Source organism: Columba livia, chromosome 6, assembly GCF_036013475.1.
Source record: "Columba livia isolate bColLiv1 breed racing homer chromosome 6, bColLiv1.pat.W.v2, whole genome shotgun sequence".
Lineage (NCBI taxonomy): Eukaryota > Metazoa > Chordata > Aves > Columbiformes > Columbidae > Columba > Columba livia.
Genome location: NC_088607.1, coordinates 21,760,159 through 21,782,784, shown reverse-complemented (window position 1 = coordinate 21,782,784; position 22,626 = coordinate 21,760,159). Strand labels below are relative to the sequence as shown.

Below are 22,626 nucleotides of genomic sequence, written 5' to 3'. Positions count from 1 at the left end.
TGCCTTTGCCTCAGTCAGTAAAAGCTGCAAGGAAGAGACTAGTCCAACCATACAACACGAGCCATGGTTGTAAGAGACCAGTGCTTGCACGACATGAAAGAAATGTGTGTTATAAAAAACAATTCATTTGCCAGATGACACAGGTCTGGTACCAGTGCCAAGTGAAAAGAAATGTGCTAGATATGGCAGCTAAAAAAAGCCACCAGAGCAGACTAAATACAATCAAATACCACCTGGCTTTGTTTCCCCAGTAGTCTCCTCATCTGACTTCAGGAACTAACAAAGGGATGCAGAACAGATGAATGCTGCCTGTCTCACTTAGTCCTCATTTTCTAATTTACCTTCTCCTCTGAAGGCAACCTACTCCTAATCATCTGTCACAGCTCAAAATGTGATATCAATGGGCTAGGCGAAACAACAGCACAGGATAATTGCACTTCTAGGGAGCAATCTAATCTGAAGAACTGGACAGCCCTCCTCTGCCCAGAATGTCAGCATTTCCATGAGCTTAATCAGTTACTTAGACAACAAAATCATGCGTTTGTATTGGATGTGTAATCTTTTGCACTCATGCCAACAGGAAGCTGGAGCACTCATCCCCAGAACATGATCTATACAATGCTAAGATGCTCTGAAAGCAAAGGTAGGCAGTCACAAGGATACAGAACCAGCCACCAGTCCTTACAAATGATACAACATGAGCTGAGATGCACAGGGATCAGGTGAACATGCATTTTCAGTGATTCCTGGCTCTACCCAACTTTTCAACGTCTCAGAGCTCAGACTTCCAGCAATTTCTCTCTTGCAGCACAAAGTGGAGAAGAGGCAACAACTCTGCAGAGAAGCCTCTAAACCTACTGCAGGGAGTTTTGGAGACTGTTAGAGCTGGAGTCCAGAGAGAGCTCCTGGATCAAGAAACAACTCTGGTCTGGCACAAGACCGAGCATGCACAAGAGCAGTGCAGGGGGGCAACATAAGTATGTGTTACACCATCTATTATTTGCTTTATAGAAAAATCAACACAATTGTTAACTTATTTCAATTATAACATCACTTCAAGAGTAGTCTGTATGAAAGACTGCAGTGGGTTTCACCGAGGTAGAGAGCTGAAAAAATGCATTATTCCATTAAGACTGTACATTGCAATAAAAGTGTGGGACAACAATAAAAGTCAAAACTAATCCCAAACCAAGTGTCCCTATTTCTAACACATTTACTTCCAAATTTGCAGAAAGGCAGTTCCTTGCAGAAAAAGACCAGTGTTGTAAATTTGAAAATCTTCTCCCTCAGACAAGATAGAATTGGCTACATCAAATTGCAATTCAGTTTTTGTTTAACAAAGTTCAGAGTTGGATCCCACCCTCAGTGACATAACTGAGCTCTGCATGCACCTCCCTGCCTGCAGGAACAGGCACCACAGGTGAGAGGGAACTCCTTCCTCTCCAAGGATAAAAGGAGGGGAAAGAGGCATCACCATGTTGGGGCTGCCCTTACCTGAAGTGTGTCTTGCGTTTCCATCTGAGTGTTTTGTTAAGTCAACAGTTCTGTCTATTTGAAACAGCTTCAGATCATCTTCATCTAAAGCGATATCTCCCCAAAAGGCAGCTGGAGAGAAACAAACTGCAATTAGTTTAGTTTTTATTTTGGAAGGGAAGTACAGTTCCTATGCGCCCCATATCACACCTAAAAGGTGATTACTCCACGGACCAGAAAAAGGTAATACACAGCAGTAGTTTTCAAAGCACAGAGTGGACATCAGTGAAGGCCCAGCAAGAGCATTTAAATTAAAGCACTGTGCAGATTTAACCAAAAGGAGCTGATTAGCTGGGATTCCTCGTGTTACAGGTCTGTGTTTCAGGTTACATTGTTACAGGTCTGGCTCTCAAACACGCACTAAGATGGTGGCATTCACCCTTCATTAAAGCCTACAAGGAGGACAATCAGTGGCATTTCCCTAGTTAGTCTGAAGGAACTAGTGAAGTTGCAGCTCAGATCCTGGGATGTTGCAATCACATAATTCCCAGGCCAACGATTTGCACAGGACAGGAGGACAGTGGTGAAGGACTCGCACTCAGCTGCAGACATCTCAAGACTGCAGTTGTCACCCTGCAGGACCTCATACACCGGGTTAGCACTCAGACACACCGCACTGCCCTAAAGCCAAGCTGAGAGCCAGCCTACCGGTTCCACTTTGGTAGAGAAACACCAGTTATTTGTCCTCTTGTGGATCAGTTACCCATATATAAGTTTGCAGATTTTTTAAATTTTGTAAACATCCTTGAGATTCAGCCAGAAGCCATGAAAATAAGGTAAACAAACTGATACCTCCACATTCACAGCTCAGAGAAACAGACTGGAAATCATCTGAGTGGAACAAATTATACCCTGGGAGTATCCTGACTGAGTTGACGCTGCAGTGTGCAGTTACCATTCTGGGAATGTGAACAAAATAAACACAGGCAATGAAGCACTTGACCAAGCAGAACAGATCTTTCAGAGATAACAATCAGGTTATGAACAGAAGTGTTAAAACTCATAAAAGAAGCCTGCATAAGTTGACAAAAATAATAATAAAAAAAAATAAAACCAAGCAAATTAATCAGTGGTACAGTTTAAAAGCAAGTCAGACAAGAAGCAATATTGATTCACAGTCTGCAACAGTGACCAGATTTGATGGAATAATTTTTTCTTCTCTTGTTAAGTCAACAACATCTACATTACTAAGGGTGGAAAAACATCCCATTGCTACACTAGCAACATCACTGATCAAAGCATGTTAGGCCTGAGAAACCAATGCATGTTACCAATCATTTCACTTCTACTGCCAAGGCCAAATAAAATATGGACCCTTGCCTGAATACCAGAAACTCGCAATCCAATCTGTGGCAACTGAATTACAGAGAGTACTTCCTGATGTAACATGGTCCTGGTTCTGATGCAGCACTTGCCTCCTCTTATTCTGCATCTCAACTGGTACAACAGCATTTGCCAGTGTCACTGTTCTGGAAGACAGGAATGGCAAGAAGCCTTTGCCTGCTACCGGGCACATCCTGGCTACCACAAACCAACCCTGCCAAGAGCTGCTATGAGCTACAGAGCCCTGGGCTGAGTGGAGGGAACTCACATGCATCTCCCTTTCCCTGGAACAAAGCTGTCCCCCCCTGGTTACTTGGCCACAGCACAGTAATGGGAGAAAGCCCCAAAGGAGGCTGGGTCTGTCTTTTTGATTGGGTCTCCTTAGCAGTGGTACTAAAGCCCAGACTACAGAAGCATGGCAACAGCTCCAGAAGAGACCTCTGTTAGTGCAGGCAAACCTATACACAGGCTGACATCAACTGTAACTAGGACAGAGCCTCTGTTTGTTACACTAACACAGAACTCTCCCCAACTTCTTGGCAATCCAAGCACTCATGATCAACAGAGAAGAACCTAAAATACTGCCAGATCCCCGCCAGTTAACAAGTCTACCAGCATGGCCAAACATCCCAAGCTGATTGGGAAATGCCAGTGAAAGAAAGCAGAGACATATGCTCTTATAACTACAATTTGAAGAAAAGACATTTTTTTTGTCCAGATAAATTATTTGCTCAAGACAATGGTGCAGTCAAGGGGCAGATACGCAAACAGCATCCCACACCATTCTATTCCCTCCCCAGCCACATTTGATAGGTCACTATTATACTGGCTAATTTGATATCCATTCCCTATCCTCCTGCCAAATCTATCATTCCACTTCAGCCCTAAACTAATGACTACCACCCTGGGCTCTCGGTGGCTCCCCTGTGTTAGTACGACACAGTTTGTTTCTTGGGCTAAGGCAGCCCGTGCCAAATCACGGCTTTCAGAGCAGGCCTGCAGCACGGATTTACATCAATGGAATTGTTACATTTTCCTTCCCAATGGAAGGCAGCAGTTTTCTCCCAGCCCTAGCAAAGGAATCTCTTTCTGTTACAAAGCCATACATCATCCTGAAAGATGGCCCACTACAAAAGCTGCATTTCCCTAGCATTTATTACCAGCTCTCTGCAGTCCCAGTGTGCTCCAGGGGAACCATGATTTATCACAGCCCCAAACCAGCTGAACAACTTCCTCGCTGGAAGTCCCGGCTGAGAATGCTGTGCTGCAACTTCTCCTGTGCTGTCAAAAGCTCCTTCCTAGAGGCATGCAAGCCTGAAAGACGCTTGCTTCCACCCCAAGGGAGTCATCCCACAGGAAAGCCCAAGTACTTTATTTTAAAGGGTCACAAGTTCAGAGACTGCTGGCAAATGAAGCATCTCAAAGCATCCCTTCTGATTTCCTTTACCAATGTCTCCTTTTTAATTTAATGTGGGAGGATTTCCAAAAAAGAAAACAAAAACAAACAAAAAAAATTTCAAGTCTCCCCACAGCAGGCTAACAAACTGGGAAACCAGTATTTCTCTTGGCAGAGAGCTCTGCAGCATACAGCCAGGTGCAAACTCTTAACACTCAGTACTACAACGTGCCAGCTTTTCTTTAAGATCCATTAATCCTTTTGGATAGTAAGAATAGAGCAGCACTTATTGATGTTGATGGAACAAATATGAGAGTTTGCTTCCATGCTGGAAGATCATAAGGCACCAGCTTCTCTAGTTGTAGAGTTGAATTTGCCATATCCAAAAAGTACAAGGGAAAACCAATGTCCCACCTTAGGAACATGAGCTGCTGGCAAGGAGTGCTGGGCATATGCAGACAATAATGAGTGCCACCTCCTGGCAAACAACATTATGACTATTTATGCACTGGTAAAAACACGCCAGTTATTTTTGATCATTTGCTGATGCTTCCCAACCTGACAGGTCTGAGCACTGGCAGATTTAATTGTCAACACCGGCCACAGTTTCATTAGGGGTAACAATGCAGTCTAACCACAGATAAATAAAATCAACAGATCAAGGTGTGTTCCCAGCACCTCCATATTCCTTTCTTCGCTGGAAGACAGGTCTGCTGCTGTTGTTGAACCACCCGCTGGCACAAGAACCAGCAGAACAGAATTCTGAAGTATGCTAAGAAAGATTCATACCGCAAAATAAAAACTCAACACATTCCTTTGGGCAAACTAACAACTGTGCCAGAGTGAAGAGCAAGGCCTCAAAACAAGGTAGAAACCAGTGAAAGGAGAGAAAATAACGCAAACCAACATTTTGGAAATAGGGCCACAACCTGAGCATCACACACTCAAGCCAAAGGAGAACGGGAAACAAATGGCAGTAACGAGTAAAAGAAAAGCATCAAGACCACCATATTCAGCCATTATGTTTTCATCTGGATCAGTTTGTTTCTCCTCATCAGGAACAACCAAAGTTTCCCACCGGCCAGCTTCGTGGATAAGCTGCCTCAAAGGCTCTGGCAGTAAACCCCTCCATGCAGCAAGGGTGTCTGGAGCCAGAGCTGGCATCAGTGGCGTTTCCCAGCAATTCAGTTTTCAGTGAGCAGGAGCTCCCCTGCCCAGGGAGCATGTTTCATTTCAGAAATGAGTCCCAGTTTGTGGGGGAATGTCTAAGACAGTCCACTTCTAAATGGCAGTGAATATTTCAAAACTGTCTAAATCTCCTGGGAATCAGCGTCTGAATCCCAGTTCAGACTTCTGCAGAAACCTGAACTGCCTAAATTATCACATGCAGTGCTCCCACAGCACCCTCTCTTGGGAAGGTATCTGCAGGAGACTGGATTATGACAGAAATTCTGATTGATGTTCAATTAATTTATTTTCCTGGAAGGTGACAATGCAGGAACAAATAAATACTTTGGGCTTGAGTTTGTCCAAAACCGCAAACATGCATGTGAACCTATACAATGACCAGATATAAGGAATGATACATACTCTCCCTTGGCTGAATTCCACGTTATTTTAACTAAGAACTGATCAATTCAGTGCCATGAATTATAGCACTTGCCATAATTAAGTTAGGAGAAACATATTTTCATTTTAACATTCATAACTTTCCTGCTGCTGGTTGCTTCCTCACTCAAGGTCTTCGTCTCTTCCACATTGACATGGCAGTCACTCTAGTCCAACAACCTATGAATCCATTCCCGTTACGATGAGCAGTGCAGAAGGGCACATGTGAACACAGAGCTGGGAATCCGTGCCACAGGCAGCAAAGCAGCTCCCTCTACGGGCTCTTAAATGGTTAAACACCTGCCTCTTCACAAGAAAGCTCTGCACGGGGATGGCTGCTGCCCGGTACTTCAGACCACCTTACAGGGTTGAGGATGCTGCTCAATGTGGGTGCAAAACCCAAGGGACTGGATTAACCCCTCCTGTTTCCACATAAAGTTTACTGAGCTACGTGAGCTTCATAACTTTCTTGCTCTGCTTTCTGCTCTAGCTGATGGCACATGTCCCATGGCAATGCTGATCGAGATTGGGCTTTGGCTGTGCAGCTCTGAATTGTTCTCCCTGCAAGCTGTACACAGTCTGCAGAGTGCCTCTTGGCCACATTTTACATGCAGGCAGACAACAGACTTTAGGAAGAAGCTATCACAGACACGCAAACATATGTAGTTTGATCTCTACCCCCCAGACAGACATGCACAAAGCCACACCACAGGCAGTTAAATTCACTTGGAGACCTCACTTTTGTGCAAGTGACACCAAGCTCTGCAACTCACTTGGCTGTCCATCTGCCCAGGCAACCCTGGCCCCCTCCTGCTGCTTGAGGGACACAAGTACCTTTCCCAGCTGTCCAACTCCACCATGGCCACAGATGCTCCACTCTGCTGAGGAGGGGCTTTGACTTTAGCACCTTCTTTTCTCACAAAGCAGGAAGGGCTTTCAGATCCAGCTTGGTCCCAAGTGCAAGCAGCACATCCCTACTCTGTATCACCACTTCAAAGGGAGACTCTTCCCCTCAACTTCTGCCAGCTCAGCATTTCTTCCCTCCACCCCAATGTTTAGCTGTCAACTACATACTACCCCATCCCATCCTTGCTTGGACATCTCTCCATTTTTGATTGCTTAGTGCTTGAGCAAGCAATCTGTACATAAGGTAGACAAGAAAGAAGAAAAAAGATCTTTCACTGCATTGAGCTAGTGGACTATGAAGAAACAGTCTCTGTTTAGAGCACCCAGGGATGATGAGAAAGCATATATTTTGTGTCATTGGCTACCTACATCCATAAGCTGAGCAGTTAACACTTTCCTAGCCTGTAGAAGAGAGTGCAGTGAAATTGCTTTTAAACAGGGCTAGTGTTGATAAGCCTGTTGGTTCTCCAAGTTAAACAAAGTTAAGAGCCACATAGAGAAAGAGCCAGTGGTGACTCAGAACAGACCTCTTATCTTCTCTTTAAGCCAATAGCCTGGCAAGATGTCCTTGCCAGAAACAAATCAAAACCCTTGGTTTGCTGACTTCATGTAATTTAACCAACTCAGCCACTGTTTCTTCTGTCCTAGCTGGTTTAAGAAGTGCCAAACCCAGCATTTGCGCTAAACTGTGATCACTTTATCCTCTTCTTGGTCCCATCAATTACAATTGATTTTAGAAACATGTAGTCCTGGCCTTGCATCAGGAAAGTGTTATATACACTTTTTAAACAATAAAGTTATTTTCTGCAGTATCCCACAGAAAGGTGCAATCAGTCATCACAGCAATAATGCTCAACAAAAAGAAGTCGGGCATGGCCACGGTGTTCATATTGCCAATAAAGACTGGAGCTACTGTATCCAATTAATCCAAAGCTTCACCCTGCTCCACATCTCCCAGCCCTGCACTATTAAGCATATTCAGGAATTTATTACGGAAATCAGCAGAGGAAACAAACTTCCAAGATTGCCAGACCTTGGACTGCTGGGCAGACAGGAGAGTTTTCCCCTTACAAGAGCATGGCATGTAGAAACTGCCTCTTGCATTGCCCTCTTAGAGAGAACTGCAGCTTCTTTTCAGAAGGACAAGCAGAAAGCTTCATATTCAGCCAGATTTAAGGGAAGCTCTGCCATCAAACCAAGGTATGATCTTCAAGGGAAAATTTGGGAAGAAATGCTATAGTCACTGACAGGTAGAACCTGGCAAGTTGAGCTGCATCTCAGCTTAGAGGAGTTAGCTTCTGAAACTCCATCATAAAGGCAAAGCCCTCATGTCTCCAAAGCTTACCCCAGAGAGGGAAAGTAACACACAGCAGCCTCAAAAAGCAGCTGGTGCAAGCAGGAAAAGCCTCTCAGAAATACAGTGCTGATCAGGTGCAACTTTTCATGAAAAGTACAGAAGGGACACAGATGGCAGCTGGATCGTGATGCAGGGAAGGGGGAGCCACACACACTTCTCTCTCTGTTTGACGGTTACCAAGTGGTCCAGACAAGCCCCGGCCTCCTATAGCTTTTGTCACAGCCTGCTCAAAAGTTATTCTGACTAAATAAAGACAGCAGAGACAAGAGACCTGGGCACCAGCTATCTCCATCCCCTGCCAACACCACCTTGCAGTGCACACAGTTTTCAACCTTACTACAAGTGGCAACCAAGAAACAAAACTGCCAGCAGATAGGATCAGACCACAAAACGCTTTTAAGTGATAGGACCCATAAATAGCATGGTGACACTCCTTAACAGAGGCAGTACCTTTTCCAAGAGCCTATGAAGTGTCCCCCTTCAGCTCAACCTGCAAGGCAGCAACAAATGGCTTGGAAATCCAGCATCGCTTCAGCTGCCATTTAAGAGCAGGAGATGGCAAAGTTCTGGGTAATGAAATCCAAGAATGCCTTTGTCAATTAATTATGGAGAAAGCTGTACGACAAAAGCCCTGTCTCACACCCTCCATCATTTTTGCTGCTCAATATAACTTTAATTAATCTTTCCTTTGGCAATTTGAAGGAAGGGTGAGCACACTGCAAACACCCACTGAGTATTAAGTTGATTTCCTGCTTTATAGTCCTCTTTCCCTCCCTGTTGGCCCAGCTATGATTTGTGGCCCTTCGCTCGGAGGCATTTTTTCATGCTAATGTAATCCAAAGCCCCAAGCAACAATCACATTCAGAGAAGTAACACTTTACACAGCTGCTGGCTTCAGCCCAGCCTCTGCCAGCACAGAGCAGATACTCTCCTACCGCCTTTTCTCCCCATCACCACAAGAATTCAGATCAACCACCTTATCTCCATACCTGCAGCACTCTTTTCTAAAGAACTAGCAACATTTTTGTCCTAAGTAACTAAGCAATCAGACCTCCATAGTTTCCTGCTTGTCCATCTTCATCACCAAATCATGCAAACGTGATGTACTGGCTAAGGTATGAGGCTGGTGTTGTACTCCAGATATCTGGACCTAAACCCTGAAGGTAGGAACTCCAAGTGCAGTTGAACTCCCCAATAACTCCAGCTACCCTCAGAGAGAGACACCACTCCACCTTGGGCTCCTGGGGCTGAAGGCAAGGTCTTCAGTGGCAAGCACATCTCAGTGCACAAGCCAAGTCTGGGGTAGGCAGCGCAATAAGGACAACTGAGTGCAGCCCAGCTGTGAGGCAGTGGAACAAGCTCTTTTCAAAGGCTCTTCCCCTCCACTTGTGGGGAACACAGGCCGTGATTTTCAGCAGTCAACCTTTTAAGGCTGGGGCAGATAAGGATCACCCTCTCACCCTGGACAGGCACAGGGACTGGCTGCCAACAGTTTCTGTCTCAGGCATTCAGGTCCTCCTTCAACACTGCTTTCTCGGGACCACGGGTTAGGAGACCTTGACCTAACACATAGCATCCCCCTCAGCAGCTGTCACACCAGAGAGATTTTCTGAGCCTTCTGGCCACCAGCTTCAGTCTTCTGGGAGGAGACAATCAAGGTCAGACCTTCTCCTCAGGTAATTCCCATACCATGTGACTTGCTCTGGATTTATTCCTCAAAATTACGTTGAGAAGGAACAACCTTAGAGATGGCAGAAGAAAATTTAAGACTAAAACTGCTCTAACCCTAAACTTGATTTGGAACAGCTCAGTAGCTAAGCACTGTCCCCCCACTGAGGACATTTCACCAGCCATGCTCACAACGCAGAGTGAACCATTAGATCTTATTTGACTTATCACTTGGGGAGGGATGTTTTTCCTTCAGGTGACAGCTTCCTTCCTTCAGAAATCCACCCCTTTTCCCTGACACACTAGGTGTCAAAACCTCACTGTTCTCACCCCAAGCAATGCAGCAGGGGAATTCACTGCCACCGGCCCACCCACACAAAAAAATTCACTCATCACAAAAATGAACAGAAGCAGAGTCATTATCTGAGCTGCATCTCCAAAGAGGAAGGTAGCAACTCTGGCCTGCTTGGAGCAAACTTTACGGCAGGCTGACAATTTAAAACCACGTGGTCCTGGATGAAAGGGGGTTGCTGACGATATATCATGTCTACTCAAGGGCCAGACAAGGAAAGCAAACACAGGCTCATTTTGCTCATTGTTCTTTACCCACCAGCACCAGGAGAGAAATGTTGCAGCACTGTTGGAAAAGAGAAAAGAAATGGACAGTGGGCAGGAAAGAAATGGGAGCTATTTACAGAAGATAGCTAATTTGTGCTGTTTACAGACTTCCCCTCTGAGAACTCAGGGATGGGAGGGTGGCAGGGGGGTGGTTTCAGCCATTAAAAATACAACATGAGAATCCATTAGTTTTCCATAGAAACAATGTCGTCATAGAAGCGAGACAAATCTGATCAGTCATGCAAATGTGCTGATGTTAAATTCTCAGGCCTGGGTGGGGAATCTGGGTTGCCAAAAACACAACAATGAAGAAATCAGAATGAGATTGTCAGCCAGAGTGGCTACAGCACCGAATAGCGTGTGATGTGACCAAGGGCACCCCCAGACTACAGTGGGGTTTGTGCCCAAAGCCAGGCCTAGGCACTCAGCAGAAAAGGCAAAAGAAAATGCCCTCCATGTGCGAGATCTCAAGAACTGGGCAAATGCCAGAGTCCTGCCCTGCAAACCAGCAAGAACCTCCACAGACCACTGAGCTCCCTCCAAGGAATAAAAGGGTCAGCACCCCACAGGACTGGGGCCCTTGCAAGCTGCAAAATCACAGCACCACGGAAAAGCAGGAGGTGATAGCAGAGGAAATAGGTGAGTGTGCCTCGTAGCACTACACAGCAAAGCAGTAAGCAACACAAGTTTAGGAGAGGTTGGCTGCACAAAGCACCAGCTCTGTCCCAGGCACATGCTGAGCCATGATGCCACCTGAAACACGGCACCAATGTAAATAAGGGGCAAAAAATACAAAAATGCATTTTTTTCCCTGCACAACCAAAAAAAAAAACCCAAACAAAACACAACAAAAAAGGATCAGCAGATTTTATCTCCTTTCCTCCCTCTTCCCTCTAAAAATCAAACTTCACAGACACTCCCCAGAGGGAGATGCTACTCACAAAAAATTACAGCGGCACTCTGAGCAAGAGGAGGGGAAATCACTCACCGTGGCAGCAGAGCGCAGCCCTTCCATGTGAGGAATCCAGCCACCGTCCTGGACTGGCCTCACCACCAGAACTTAGGAGTTAAAAATAACCTTGGAAAATGGAGCGCTCCACCCCCAGCAGCATGCAAAACATTACCAGAGTGACGCCTGTGACAAGGATGCTTCCGGGTAAACCTCACATTGGGCAAAAACAGTTTAAGGAAACATATGAACAAAATGAATAAAAAGGAGAGGTCAAAACACATCCCAAGAGAAATTTCACTCAAGCTTGTCCGTAAGCCAAAATATCAGTATTTGTCATCACAAACAGCTGTTTGGTTCACCTCTTAAGTTTGAAAACAGGTTGGTTTTACATTTGAAGCATTTGATGCTTCCAGCAAAGAGAATCCCTCTGCACAGCGGCTGCCTGTGCTGGTGGGGTGGCTGCTGGTGCCCCCAAGCTTGTGGAAGGGCTGAGCCCATCAGTGTCCAAGAAAGGAGACTCGTACCTGCACTGTGCACCTCAGGGAAAGTCCCCGTACCACCAGCTTGCCCAGAAACAGGCATTTGCCAAGTCACTCACCTTGGTCACAGAAACCTTCGTTCAGGAAGACAACTAGAGCCACCTAAACCACCCCATACCCCTTCTAGTTATTCCCAGTTTTAAACTCCTACAAGAAAGCCTGAAAAATAAACAGTGATTGCCTTTCCTCATTATTTGTACAGAGCAAACAGGATCTACTGCTTTCCCTTCTGTAGCTCGTAAACCTTGTCAGCAGCCTGCTCAAATACCTCTCTAGATTTGCACCTTTAGAGACACAAGGCAGAGGACCCACACAGCCAGCCAGCCTGCCCCAACAGACACTTCCTCAGGTTTGCTTTGCAAGGGGGAGCATGACAAGACCGTCAGCAGCACACCCACATCTGAATGCTGCACTTTGCAGATGTCCCTGTGTGACACACACACACAAAGTCACAGTGCTGCCCTAACAGGAGAGATTCCTGCAATGGTCTTCCTTCAGGTAGCTCCTTCTCATGTCCCAGAACTTCTGCCTTCCCGGTCTGCCCTATCAGCAATGCTCCCAGAGCTCTGTTTTCATCACTTCCCCACCCTTTTCTGAACCCCACTGCCATAAACTCTGTCGTTGTCTTTCAGTGTTACTTTCCCACAACAGCTAAACTCAGTCACCCAAGCATCCACACCAACCATCACTGCAGTCTCAGAAACTCCCACGTTGGTCTATCCCATCACAGCTGGCACATATAAAGTCAACACTCTAAATATTCAAGGCCATTTTTATTGTCTCAGCCATACACATCACAGTGAGCACCTAGGGCTGTACAGCAGCACAACTCTCCCAGCATACAGAGCTCTACAAGAATTTAAATTTCAGAGGCTGCCAAAGCTCCAGTTATAAAGGCATCAGTTTCAGATGCAATTTCTCCCCATATAAAATTGCTCTCAAGAATCAAACCCTAAAGCCACAGCAGTCACAAAGTTCTGCTTTCTTCGACAAGATCTCTTTAGTCTCTATTTACTAAGATTGCTCAGAAAGGTGTAGAACTGTGGTCTGATCAGACCTCAGAGCTTTAAACTAGTGTGTCGATATACCAACATACAAGTGGAAGACACAAGCAAAAAAGTCACAGACCTACAGTCTTCTGTTGACACAACTGATCTTGCACCAGCAGTGAAGGGTTAAGTGTCATTACATCCATTCATCTTGTTATCCAGTAGGTGCCCATGAGGCCTTTATCGATGTACACCCCGTAACATTCTAGTTCTGTTTCACTTCAAGCACTTAACCACATCTGTGTGAGGACATGCTCCCCGCTTCCAAGCAAGCCAGCTGCAGTCTCCACTCGCTCAAACATCAGTGACAAAAGCCTGCCCAAGAACATGCACCTGTTTCACTTACAGCTCACACGGCTAATTTAAACAGTTTCCACATGTTGCCAAAAAACTGTGACCAAATGCCACTTACAAATAAATGGGAGATTGTCTGGCTTCCACAGAGCAAGGTTTCAACACGCAGCTCACAGCAACGGTTCCTTTGTTCCCAGGTCTGCCTGGGCTTCCCCAGCCCCTTCCACACTCAGGTGATGCTGAATGGTCTAAAGGCTGCCTCCTCCCGGGATCATGGCACCTCAGCAACACACTTAATGGACCACGGTGAGAAAAGACCTACAATGAACACCTTCACAACATGTGAAGATGATCTATCAGGTCAGGCAATGCCACCACCCCCTGCTCCTGGTTCCAGAGAAGTGACTTACTCATAGGGTAGGAGTGCTTTTTAGTCAGCCCTCATCCAGAAATCACCATCAGGTGCCAGGCTGTAGTTGTCAGAACTCCTCAAAGCATAAACAAAGCTCTGGGGCTCCATGTAAGTTATAATTCCACGTTTCCACATTTTGCTGAAATTAGCATCTCACTTTTAATGCACAGTTCCACTCAGTTCCTGCTCAGTTCCACTGTGGCAACAGGTCATTTGCCAAATTACAGCTAGACCCCATCCAAACTAATGGTCTGTAGCTGGGTAGATAGGAAGACTGAGCAGACAGACAGGTAAGGCACTCAGGGGCACTGCTCTCCAAAAGGTAGATCTAGTCATGGAAGCAGACAATAAATATCTCTGTTTGGAAATGCAGTGGAGGCTATTAGAAGGATTTAAAAGCTCAAAAGTAAAGTACATGGATGCCACTATTTTCCTTGTCAATAATGGCACATTACACTTGCATCTCAAGAAAGCACAGTGCAGAATCTGTGCCTACTGGAATGGGCCTTGCACAGTAAAACCCACCTCATCTCTTCAGACAAAGCTTGCTGAAGCAGGCACCAAACAGATGTCCTAAAGATCCACGCAAAGACATGTTTCTCAGCCCTTTCTGAACAAGTGAAGCAATTTTTTTTTCAGTCACAGAATCCAAGGTAGAGCTGCGTGTCCCAGCTTCCCATCCCAGTGCTCCACCATTAGACAGACCATCTGCTGCTGGCCAGCACCAAGGTGCTGGAGTTACTTCCCCTCTCTTGAGGTGGAAGGGTTTCAAGTCCTTGCCACTTCGCAAGGCAGTTATGCTATAGCTGGACCAAGCAAAAGATGAGAGCATTCAGCTCCAGGTTCACTTGCACACTGGGCTGTTTCCCATTACCCAAGTCAATGGGATTCACATTGACCAAAACTATCCTATTCCTACACCTTGTGGCCATCCCAAAGTATCTCCTCCCTCTTTGGGGAAGCTGTCAGGGGCTGCAAGACACAGTTAACTGAAAGTCCCCCTCAAATCTGACATAGGGTGAAGCACACGAAGAATTACTCATGCAATTGATTCACATGGTTTTCGTCATTCATAAATTCCTACGCATAAAGGAGGGGCATCAGATTTGCACGTAACTGATCCAGACAGCTGCAGATTTCCATAGGCACTAAGTGCCTGCAGGCAGAAGCCACTCCTCATGTAATCCTGTTAAACAGCTGGAATGAATGAAAACGCTGCGCAATTCAGCACGCTAACTGCGGCCACCTCTGCTCCCACTGTTAGTGCAGGGTCCTCTCCAGTTCAGCCTCTTCCCGTGGGTCCAAATTACAGGAGTTATTTCATGCCCTGAACTCTGCAGGAAGCCTGGAGCACATGCAAGTAGGAGGCTACAGTAACAGAAGGCTGCCCTCAGAGACTGCTAGGAATGCATCCAGGATCTCTGCCACAGTCTGTCTCCTTGTGGTAAGATGTAGCTTTTGGGGAAATCATTGCAAAACACACAAGTCTTCTTATTAACAGAAATCAGTACAGTGGAGACTGGGTATAGAAGAAAAATCAACACACTGCTATCTCAAAAGGCAAAGTGGTGGAATTCATGCAAAATAAAATTGCTAGCAGACCCAGCTCCAGACTGGAACCAAAGGGTCTGAAGTCAGAAGGATTTCAAGGGGAAGCTGTTTGACATTTAAAGGACCTTCATGGCATTCAGCATTGTATCACACCGCAACAGATGTGAAGAGCCAGCATAAAACTACAGTGTTAAGTAATTTGAAGGAAGCATCATTAATCCTTCACCTCCTAGGGAAGGCCAGCCAAGCTGAGTTCTGTCCCCTCACGCAGCAAGACTGGCTTAAAGCATCCAGCTGAAGATGAAACTCAACAAAGCTTATGCTTCATGCATATGCAAATATGGTCTACCTTCCACACCTTCATAAACTCCTAACTGATGCTTAGTGCTTTCTGATTACATTTGATCACTAATACATAAAATCTCCTATGAGTTCATGGAAACCAGAAGGTCTCTCAGTGTACATTAACTACAGCTATGACTGTCCAGACAAGTAAGCACAACGAGACAAGCACACACACAACAAAAATACTGTCTCACTGTGCATGCAGCTTACAGAATTGTTGCTTTACACTCCCAGAGGCAGCCAGTTTTATCTCTTTTCTCCCCTTCCTCCTTCCCAGCCACTTGTTCCTATGACCTCTCCTGTGCTGCCACAATCATTACAAGACTAGGCAACACACAGTAAAAAACAACTTAGTTTTACTAACTCAGTAAAAACCAGCTTGCTCTCAAACAGATTGGTCCCTCTATGTGCATCCCTCCTTTTCCAGCTTAATCCTGAGAACACAGCATCACCCAGAGTTACTCATGCCAGGCCTTCACAAACATTCACAAGATTACATTAAATATACAATCACATAAATACACACCATAACCACTTCTGCTGGCCATCCCTCCCTGAAACAGCCCAGCTGCAGCCTGTACATTAGCGTAGCCCTGTCTGTGTCAGAGCTCTGCTCCCTCCTTTGTGGTAGCAAGTACTCCTGACTTTTGCAAGTGATCTATATGCTCCCATGTCAAACACACAGAAAAGCACAAAGGACGCAAGGAGCCTTGGACAGACTGGTGCTACAGCTCACTGAAGACCATGTAGGAACACTGATGCAGAGCATCAGCACACACTCTGCCATGGTGCCACTCAGCTGTCTAAAAGACAAAGGCTTTTTCATCCCTGCCCAGTGTGCACCCCCTGCCTCTGCAAGAAAATAGAAAGGATCCCCGTCATCATCAGTCCCCTTCATCCCACAGCTGGATCTATTCCAGGAGCAATGGCATGCAATCATATAATTAGCAGCTATCACAACACATAAGCAGGGCTGGATTGAAGGTGCAAAAGCAAACTTCAGTTTTGACATTTCCCAGCCTTAATAAAATGTCTTTACATGGGGAATAAAGACAGCTTCCCCTCACAAACTGTTTGTGCCCTCTGGATAGCAAACAGTCTTATGTCAGGAGCGTGCCTGTCTTTGAAGTGGGAGGTTGCAGTTTGACAAAAGCAGGGAGCAAAGGGGAAAGGGGACAGAGCTGCTTTGAGGCAGTTGCCAGGATTTAACAGTGCCAGTAAGGTGTCTCTGCATTAGTTTTGCTCTGAGGCAGCAAAGCCCTTTTTTGACTCAGGCTCTGAAAACTCTTCCCAGCCCCAGGCAGACCAACACCAGGAGAAACTCCAGCCCAAAGTACTGCAAACAATAAATTAGTTCCAGTTTCCCACAGCCTTAAGCCAGGCCTTGCCATGAGCACTCCTGGGCATCAGCAGGGTCAACAGCTCCACTGGAAAAAGGAAGGTACCAGAAATGGGAAGTGTCTCATTTATTACAGAAGGAGACTTGTGCTGGGTCAGAAAGAGGATTCTGCTCAGGCATTTGCTCCAGTGGCGACTGGTTTTCAATACCTCCTGCTCCTCCAGAAGATACCAGGGACAGGGGACAGGATTAGCTCAGTAGGAGAGCCCGAGGGAGCTGTAGCAACCTGCCTTCCCTCCCACCATTAGCAGAGAGGATGAGCAGGGAGATCTGGCACCATCTCTCCCTCTCAGGCACTCCCATGCCAGCTCTGCATCAGCAGAAAGCAAACTGCAAGCACTTTCCAGAAGGGTTGTCCCCATCAAAAGGGTTTCCAGCTATTGAGCTATTGTAACAACCCAGCAACAGCAGATCTGCTCTCCCTCCTGTCAGTTATCCCTCTACAGCCTCATCAACACCACAGCTTTTAACCCCTCAAATACCAGTGCTTCCTCACAAGGCACACACCCATAGACTTTAATCTTGCACAAGACTAAAACCACCATAAAGCAGCATGGCCTAGTATGGAGGCCTTTAAACTCTACTCTTCTGATTCCCCTCTAGATTTTGCACAGACCTGCAGTATAATGGAGAGCAAACCTTCATCCACCCTTCACGCACCTGCAAGAGGACAGAGCTCCCTCAGCATCAGGCACTGAAGAGCTGAGAGCGGGCAAATCCACTGGTAAAAAGGGGTATTACCAGGGTCTAGAAGTCTGAGGAAGTTTAGAAATGTAGTATTTAAGGCAGTCCAGAAAACATAACGCAGTTCCCACCAAACCATTCCACAAACAAAGCAAACAACATGACAATTGTTTCTCCACACTCTACTATACAAAGGTGTCCCTACTGCAGGACACTGCACAGCTCTCACACAGGAACTGGGTATCATGAGAGAGGAAACCAGTATTTCCATGGCTGGTGATGGCTTCACTGCTAAGGCTGGGTTTGTCTCCTCACCAGGTCTGACTGTGCAGAGGTGGTTACAAGATCAGTGACAGAAGGTGGCACAGTGGGTCAGAGAGTAAAGGAAAGGGGGAAACACATCGATGTATTTCTTTGGGTTTATTGCTAATGGGCCCTTTTACATCCACATGCTACATGTCGAAAATCAATCATGACTCATGAAAGCTCATCTGCTCCACTGTTCCTCAATACAGGGCAAACAGCCACTGGGAAGTTTGGGGAAGACAACCCAAGAAACTTCACAGATCTACAAGTGAAAAATAAAACCCAAAATATCCCCACAAGAGAAAACCCAATGCCCTGCACTAAATAGACATGCTTCTGCCATCAGCTGAAAATACTGTGCATGAACTACCCGAAGAAGGTGCACTGTCACTGCATGCCTTCCAGGTACCATAAGAACAAGGACAGTTCATGAACTTACAAAAACTAGGAAGTGCTCCTACCAATTGCTCATTAAAGCTGCTCTTACCTAGTCATCCGTAGCTCCTAAGCAGAATCCCAAACTAGCCAAAAGCCAGTTATAAGCTCATATAATCAAAGCTTCTCTCTGGACTGGCATGTTCAGGACAAGTCACAGAACCAACTCACTCACAGCACTGCCTTTGTATTTCCTCTGTTGGCACCGATAGAGGATGCATATCTATTCTCACACATCTTGACTTCTCTGCCACATCCAACACAGCTGACTGAGCACTACTAGAGATCTGCTCCTGAATCTGTTAAGATTCTCTTTATTTTTTTTAACCTCACTTGTTTACCCACTAACTGTCCACATGATTAATACAACCCATAGCCATCTGTACATACCACACCACAGAGCTACCTGTCTGTGTCCACCATAGAACCATATCACAGCAGCCAAATGCTTAGCTGATACTGGGTAAAGAACAACTTGTTTATTGTCTTTCTCAGGTGTAACAGCACAATGTCCTTCCCTAAAATCAGGACCACCACAAACACAAGATGCTTTCTGAAACCATGCCTTTAGCCATGAAACCTCACCAAATACTCTAATAAAGTAATGGGGTTTCAAATTTCCAGTACTAGAGGATGCCCATATACTACAGTGGTGAGTACATCCCCTTCCTACACTGTTCTTCCTCCCATCACCTCTCACCACAACTTCTTGGACACTTCTCTGTAGAGGACAGGCAATACCACACACTTCCTCTGGTCATCTCCTCTCCACTGCAAGTAAATTAATGAGCACATTGAAAATTATCCCTCAAACCTGAGTGGTCCAAAACTCACATGTAAAACATGCTGCTACTGCCCTCAACATTTGCCCTCCTCTTCCCCAGCCAGAGCAATCTCAGAGTTCTCAAATAAAGCATTTTCTTGCAACAGCAAGTATTTTCTGCTATTAAAAAACAGTTATGTGCCTCTGAATTTCCCAAAGACAGAAAACACACATGGGAAGCTTTGGTCTAAAAGGAGAGAAGAATGGTAATGAGTAGGCAACACTAACAAAACCTCTGCAACACCTGATGCACCAACTCACACATGGATTACAAAAAAAGAAAAAAGAAAGGGGGGGGGCGCAGGGAATGCTTTAGGTAAGTTCTAACACTTTTCATCCCAGGAGGCTCTAGATGCTAAAGCTTATGCAGGTTCAAAAAGAAACCAGATGGAAGACAAAGCTATCCAAGATCATTAAAGACAATGAACCACCTCTGCCTCAGGGACTGTGGAGTGTGCTACAGTAAGGGAGACTTTTTGGACAAATCACTCTGGTTTACCCTGCTTTTCTGAACCCCCCCTTGGCATTTGCTGCTGGCCTGATGGAAACAGGCTACTGAGTTTGAGACAGATCAGCCATTCTTAACAGTACATTTCTAAGGAATCATTTTAGCTTTAGCAAAGCTCCAAATACAAAGGAACAGATTTATAAAAGGCCTTTAGAAAGTATTTTCCAAGTACTTATCCATACCTTTAGGCTCCCAAGTAACTTTAAAATTCTGGTCTTTGATGGAAAAGGAGAATTTTTATAGAGGGCCTTTAATAAAATGGCAGGACGTCATCATCTCTCTGGGATGTTCCTAGAGAGAAGTCACAGTAAAACATGTAGTATACTGGGCACTGAATAACAGGGCAAGGTATGTAAGCAGAGACAGAATAATGTGGTTACCGGCTGGGAAATTACTGAACAGAGCCACAGATCAGTCTTCACGTCTGGAAAGCTTCTCTGGTTCCCCCACTTGTAGTTTTATTCCAACCCAACTCTGAGAGTGACAATAACAGGCCGGATCATTCCTGCCAAACCCCAAAGCACCACAAACGGTTTCAGAAATGGAGGGGGTGTTCAGAAGAGTTTGCTTTGCAGGGCCCAACTTCCAGGCAGCGAGAGGGTGAGAGAGAAAATGCAAGGCTGAAATCACCCCCAGACACATTCAGCTCGTTCAAAGCTTCCAGCAGTGGGATTTAGCCAGAGCTTAAAGCAGTTCTCTGTGACTCTTTGTCACAGGAGTGTAGGTACAAACAAACAGGAGCTGGGACAAAGGGAGTCAACACACATTTTATTAGTAAAAAGTTAATCGGCTTAAAGTGTGCAACTAAATAAGCAAAGCTTACATTAAAGTGACCCGCTAAGAAAAGATGCCATGGAAATAAAGTTATAGGAAATACAATATAGTCTCTATGTTCTTTTGTAATCCAGCATGATAAATATTCATGATTCTGGGTTAATGGGGTACCCAGCTCTCAGCCACCACAATAGTTTTTTGTTTATTCTCAAGACCATGAACTTTGGAACCATGAACCTGAATTTCAGGACTCTGCATTCATGCATGTTAGCAAAATTCATGGCAAAGCAGGGGGATGGAGACAACGCCAGGACCTTGGCTTGTGACAGGGTAACTGAGGTTGCTGGCAGGATTTTGATAATGAGTAACAAGAGCCCCAGCATACACAGGACTTCTGGTGTATCCATCACCCTCTCTGCTTCACCACCAGCAGAAGAAGGAGAGAAGAGGCACCACCTGCAATGCAACCCCATCGCTCACCTCCAGTTCCTCCAGGACATGGCTCATTCCCGAGTGTCTGTGTCTAGAGGAGAACAGCATCCTCAGGCCAGCCCTAGAGGAAGCAGCAGCTGCCAGCATCACACAGCAGCACCATGGAGCGGAGGAGAGGCCCACTCCTTACATGGCAAGAAAGACCCGCACGCCCCTAACCACAACCCTTTGAGCCTTCATGTTGACTGAAAAGGCACTTTGGCATTCTGAAAACAGTCCTGCAGGGAGAGGTCACCAAGTTCCAGCACTGCATTCATGCCAGAGAGCAAACATCCTTACATCACATGTTTTAGAGTCCCATGCCCCCCTAGCCAGCCCTACATCCAGTTGCTCCTTTGACGGTGTTGTTTTCTGCTTATAGTAACTTTGCCAGCTTTCCCAGTTTTGCTAGAAGACCTTCCAACTTCTCCACTCCAACTTGCATTAAAGTTTACAGATTACTGTTCCCTCTTTCAAGGTATGCTGGGAGTCTTTGGAGTTAATGAAGGATACCAGGACACTTTAAAAAGGCACACACTGAAATTGAAAGTTCAAAGCCTTGAAAGGAATATGAGAAAAACAACTTTAAATGCTGAATCAAATGCATTGTTACCCCACATCCGCTCACAACTAAAAGCAAAAACTACAATCCACTAAGATCTCCAAGAGTTTCCTGGTGTGTTCCCCTCACCAAAGTATCCACCCGCTTTCCCTACAAAACCTTCCTATTAGCTTTCTCCCCTTTTCCCACCTAAGTTAGTTAACCATGAAAGCAAACCTGCAAACAGCCTGGCACCAAATAGCCAGGACCTGTTTCATCAAGAGCTGCGAGCACAGCTCTCCACTCCACATCAATGTGGATCAGTCTGATCAGTCTGCAAAAAGAGCTCATATCCCTTCACTGGCCCTCAAGGTTTAATGGCCTATTTTAGGGAAAGTGCAGCCTAAGAACTGTAAATTAATAGGATCTGTTCTTCTTGCACCTTCCTTTAGGACAACCTAGATGGCAAACCTTGCCCCAGAAAGCTTCACTTCTCCTTTTGGGCAGAGCTCCTCATTCTGATCAGCTGAACCTCAGTAGCAACAGGACAGGCAATGCAAAGGCAAACTGTTTCTTCAGAATGCAGTTTCCTGTAACAATACAAAAGTCTAAAAGGAACAACAATGTTCTCTTAGATTTTAAGTCTTTGACGCTTCACTTGCAATACTTCTAACACAAGACTACTATAAAATATCCATACATAAAGAAGAGAAATTTAGCAAGAACCATGAAAATAGAGAAATTAATACAAGAGATGAAAGTGTACTTTTGGAAGAAAAAAATATTTCTCCAACTAGTGAAATAAATACCTGCCCTGAATCACAGAAAGGGTCTGTCTAAAAAAATCAAATATATTATAAATAGCAACAGCCTTCTCAAAACTGAGGTATCCTGCTCAGAGAACATGTATTTAGTATTTACCTTTGTAATATTTTATCTTTGCAATAGTTGCATTAGCATAAAGATGACTGGCCACAGGGACGAACACGCAAATGTGCACAGGAGGAGAACTAGTTGGAAAGAAAACACTTTTCCCCTTCCCTGCGTGGAATTTTGCACAAAATGTCCTGTTCCTCCTGAAACATGGGACAGCCACATATTCTCACACCCAGCTCTGAGGACATGCCTCTTCCC

At 45.4% G+C, this 22,626-nt stretch overlaps 1 protein-coding gene across 11 annotated transcripts in view; it reads right to left on the bottom strand.

The window, feature by feature from the left end:
- TLL2 (tolloid like 2) overlaps window positions 1–22,626 on the bottom strand; it is a 100,713-nt gene that overhangs the window by 67,462 nt on the left and 10,625 nt on the right. For 6 of the 11 annotated variants that reach the window (XM_065067511.1, XM_065067513.1, XM_065067512.1 and 3 more), the window contains exon 2: window positions 1,495–1,605. The exons of 2 other annotated variants lie outside the window; for them this stretch is intronic. In XM_065067511.1, coding sequence (XP_064923583.1) covers window positions 1,495–1,605 — 111 coding nt within the window. Of the gene's footprint in view, window positions 1–1,494; window positions 1,606–11,397; window positions 11,538–22,626 lie in introns of those variants that run through there. 3 more of the 11 variants (XM_065067519.1, XM_065067522.1, XM_065067524.1) reach the window with 1 other exon arrangement.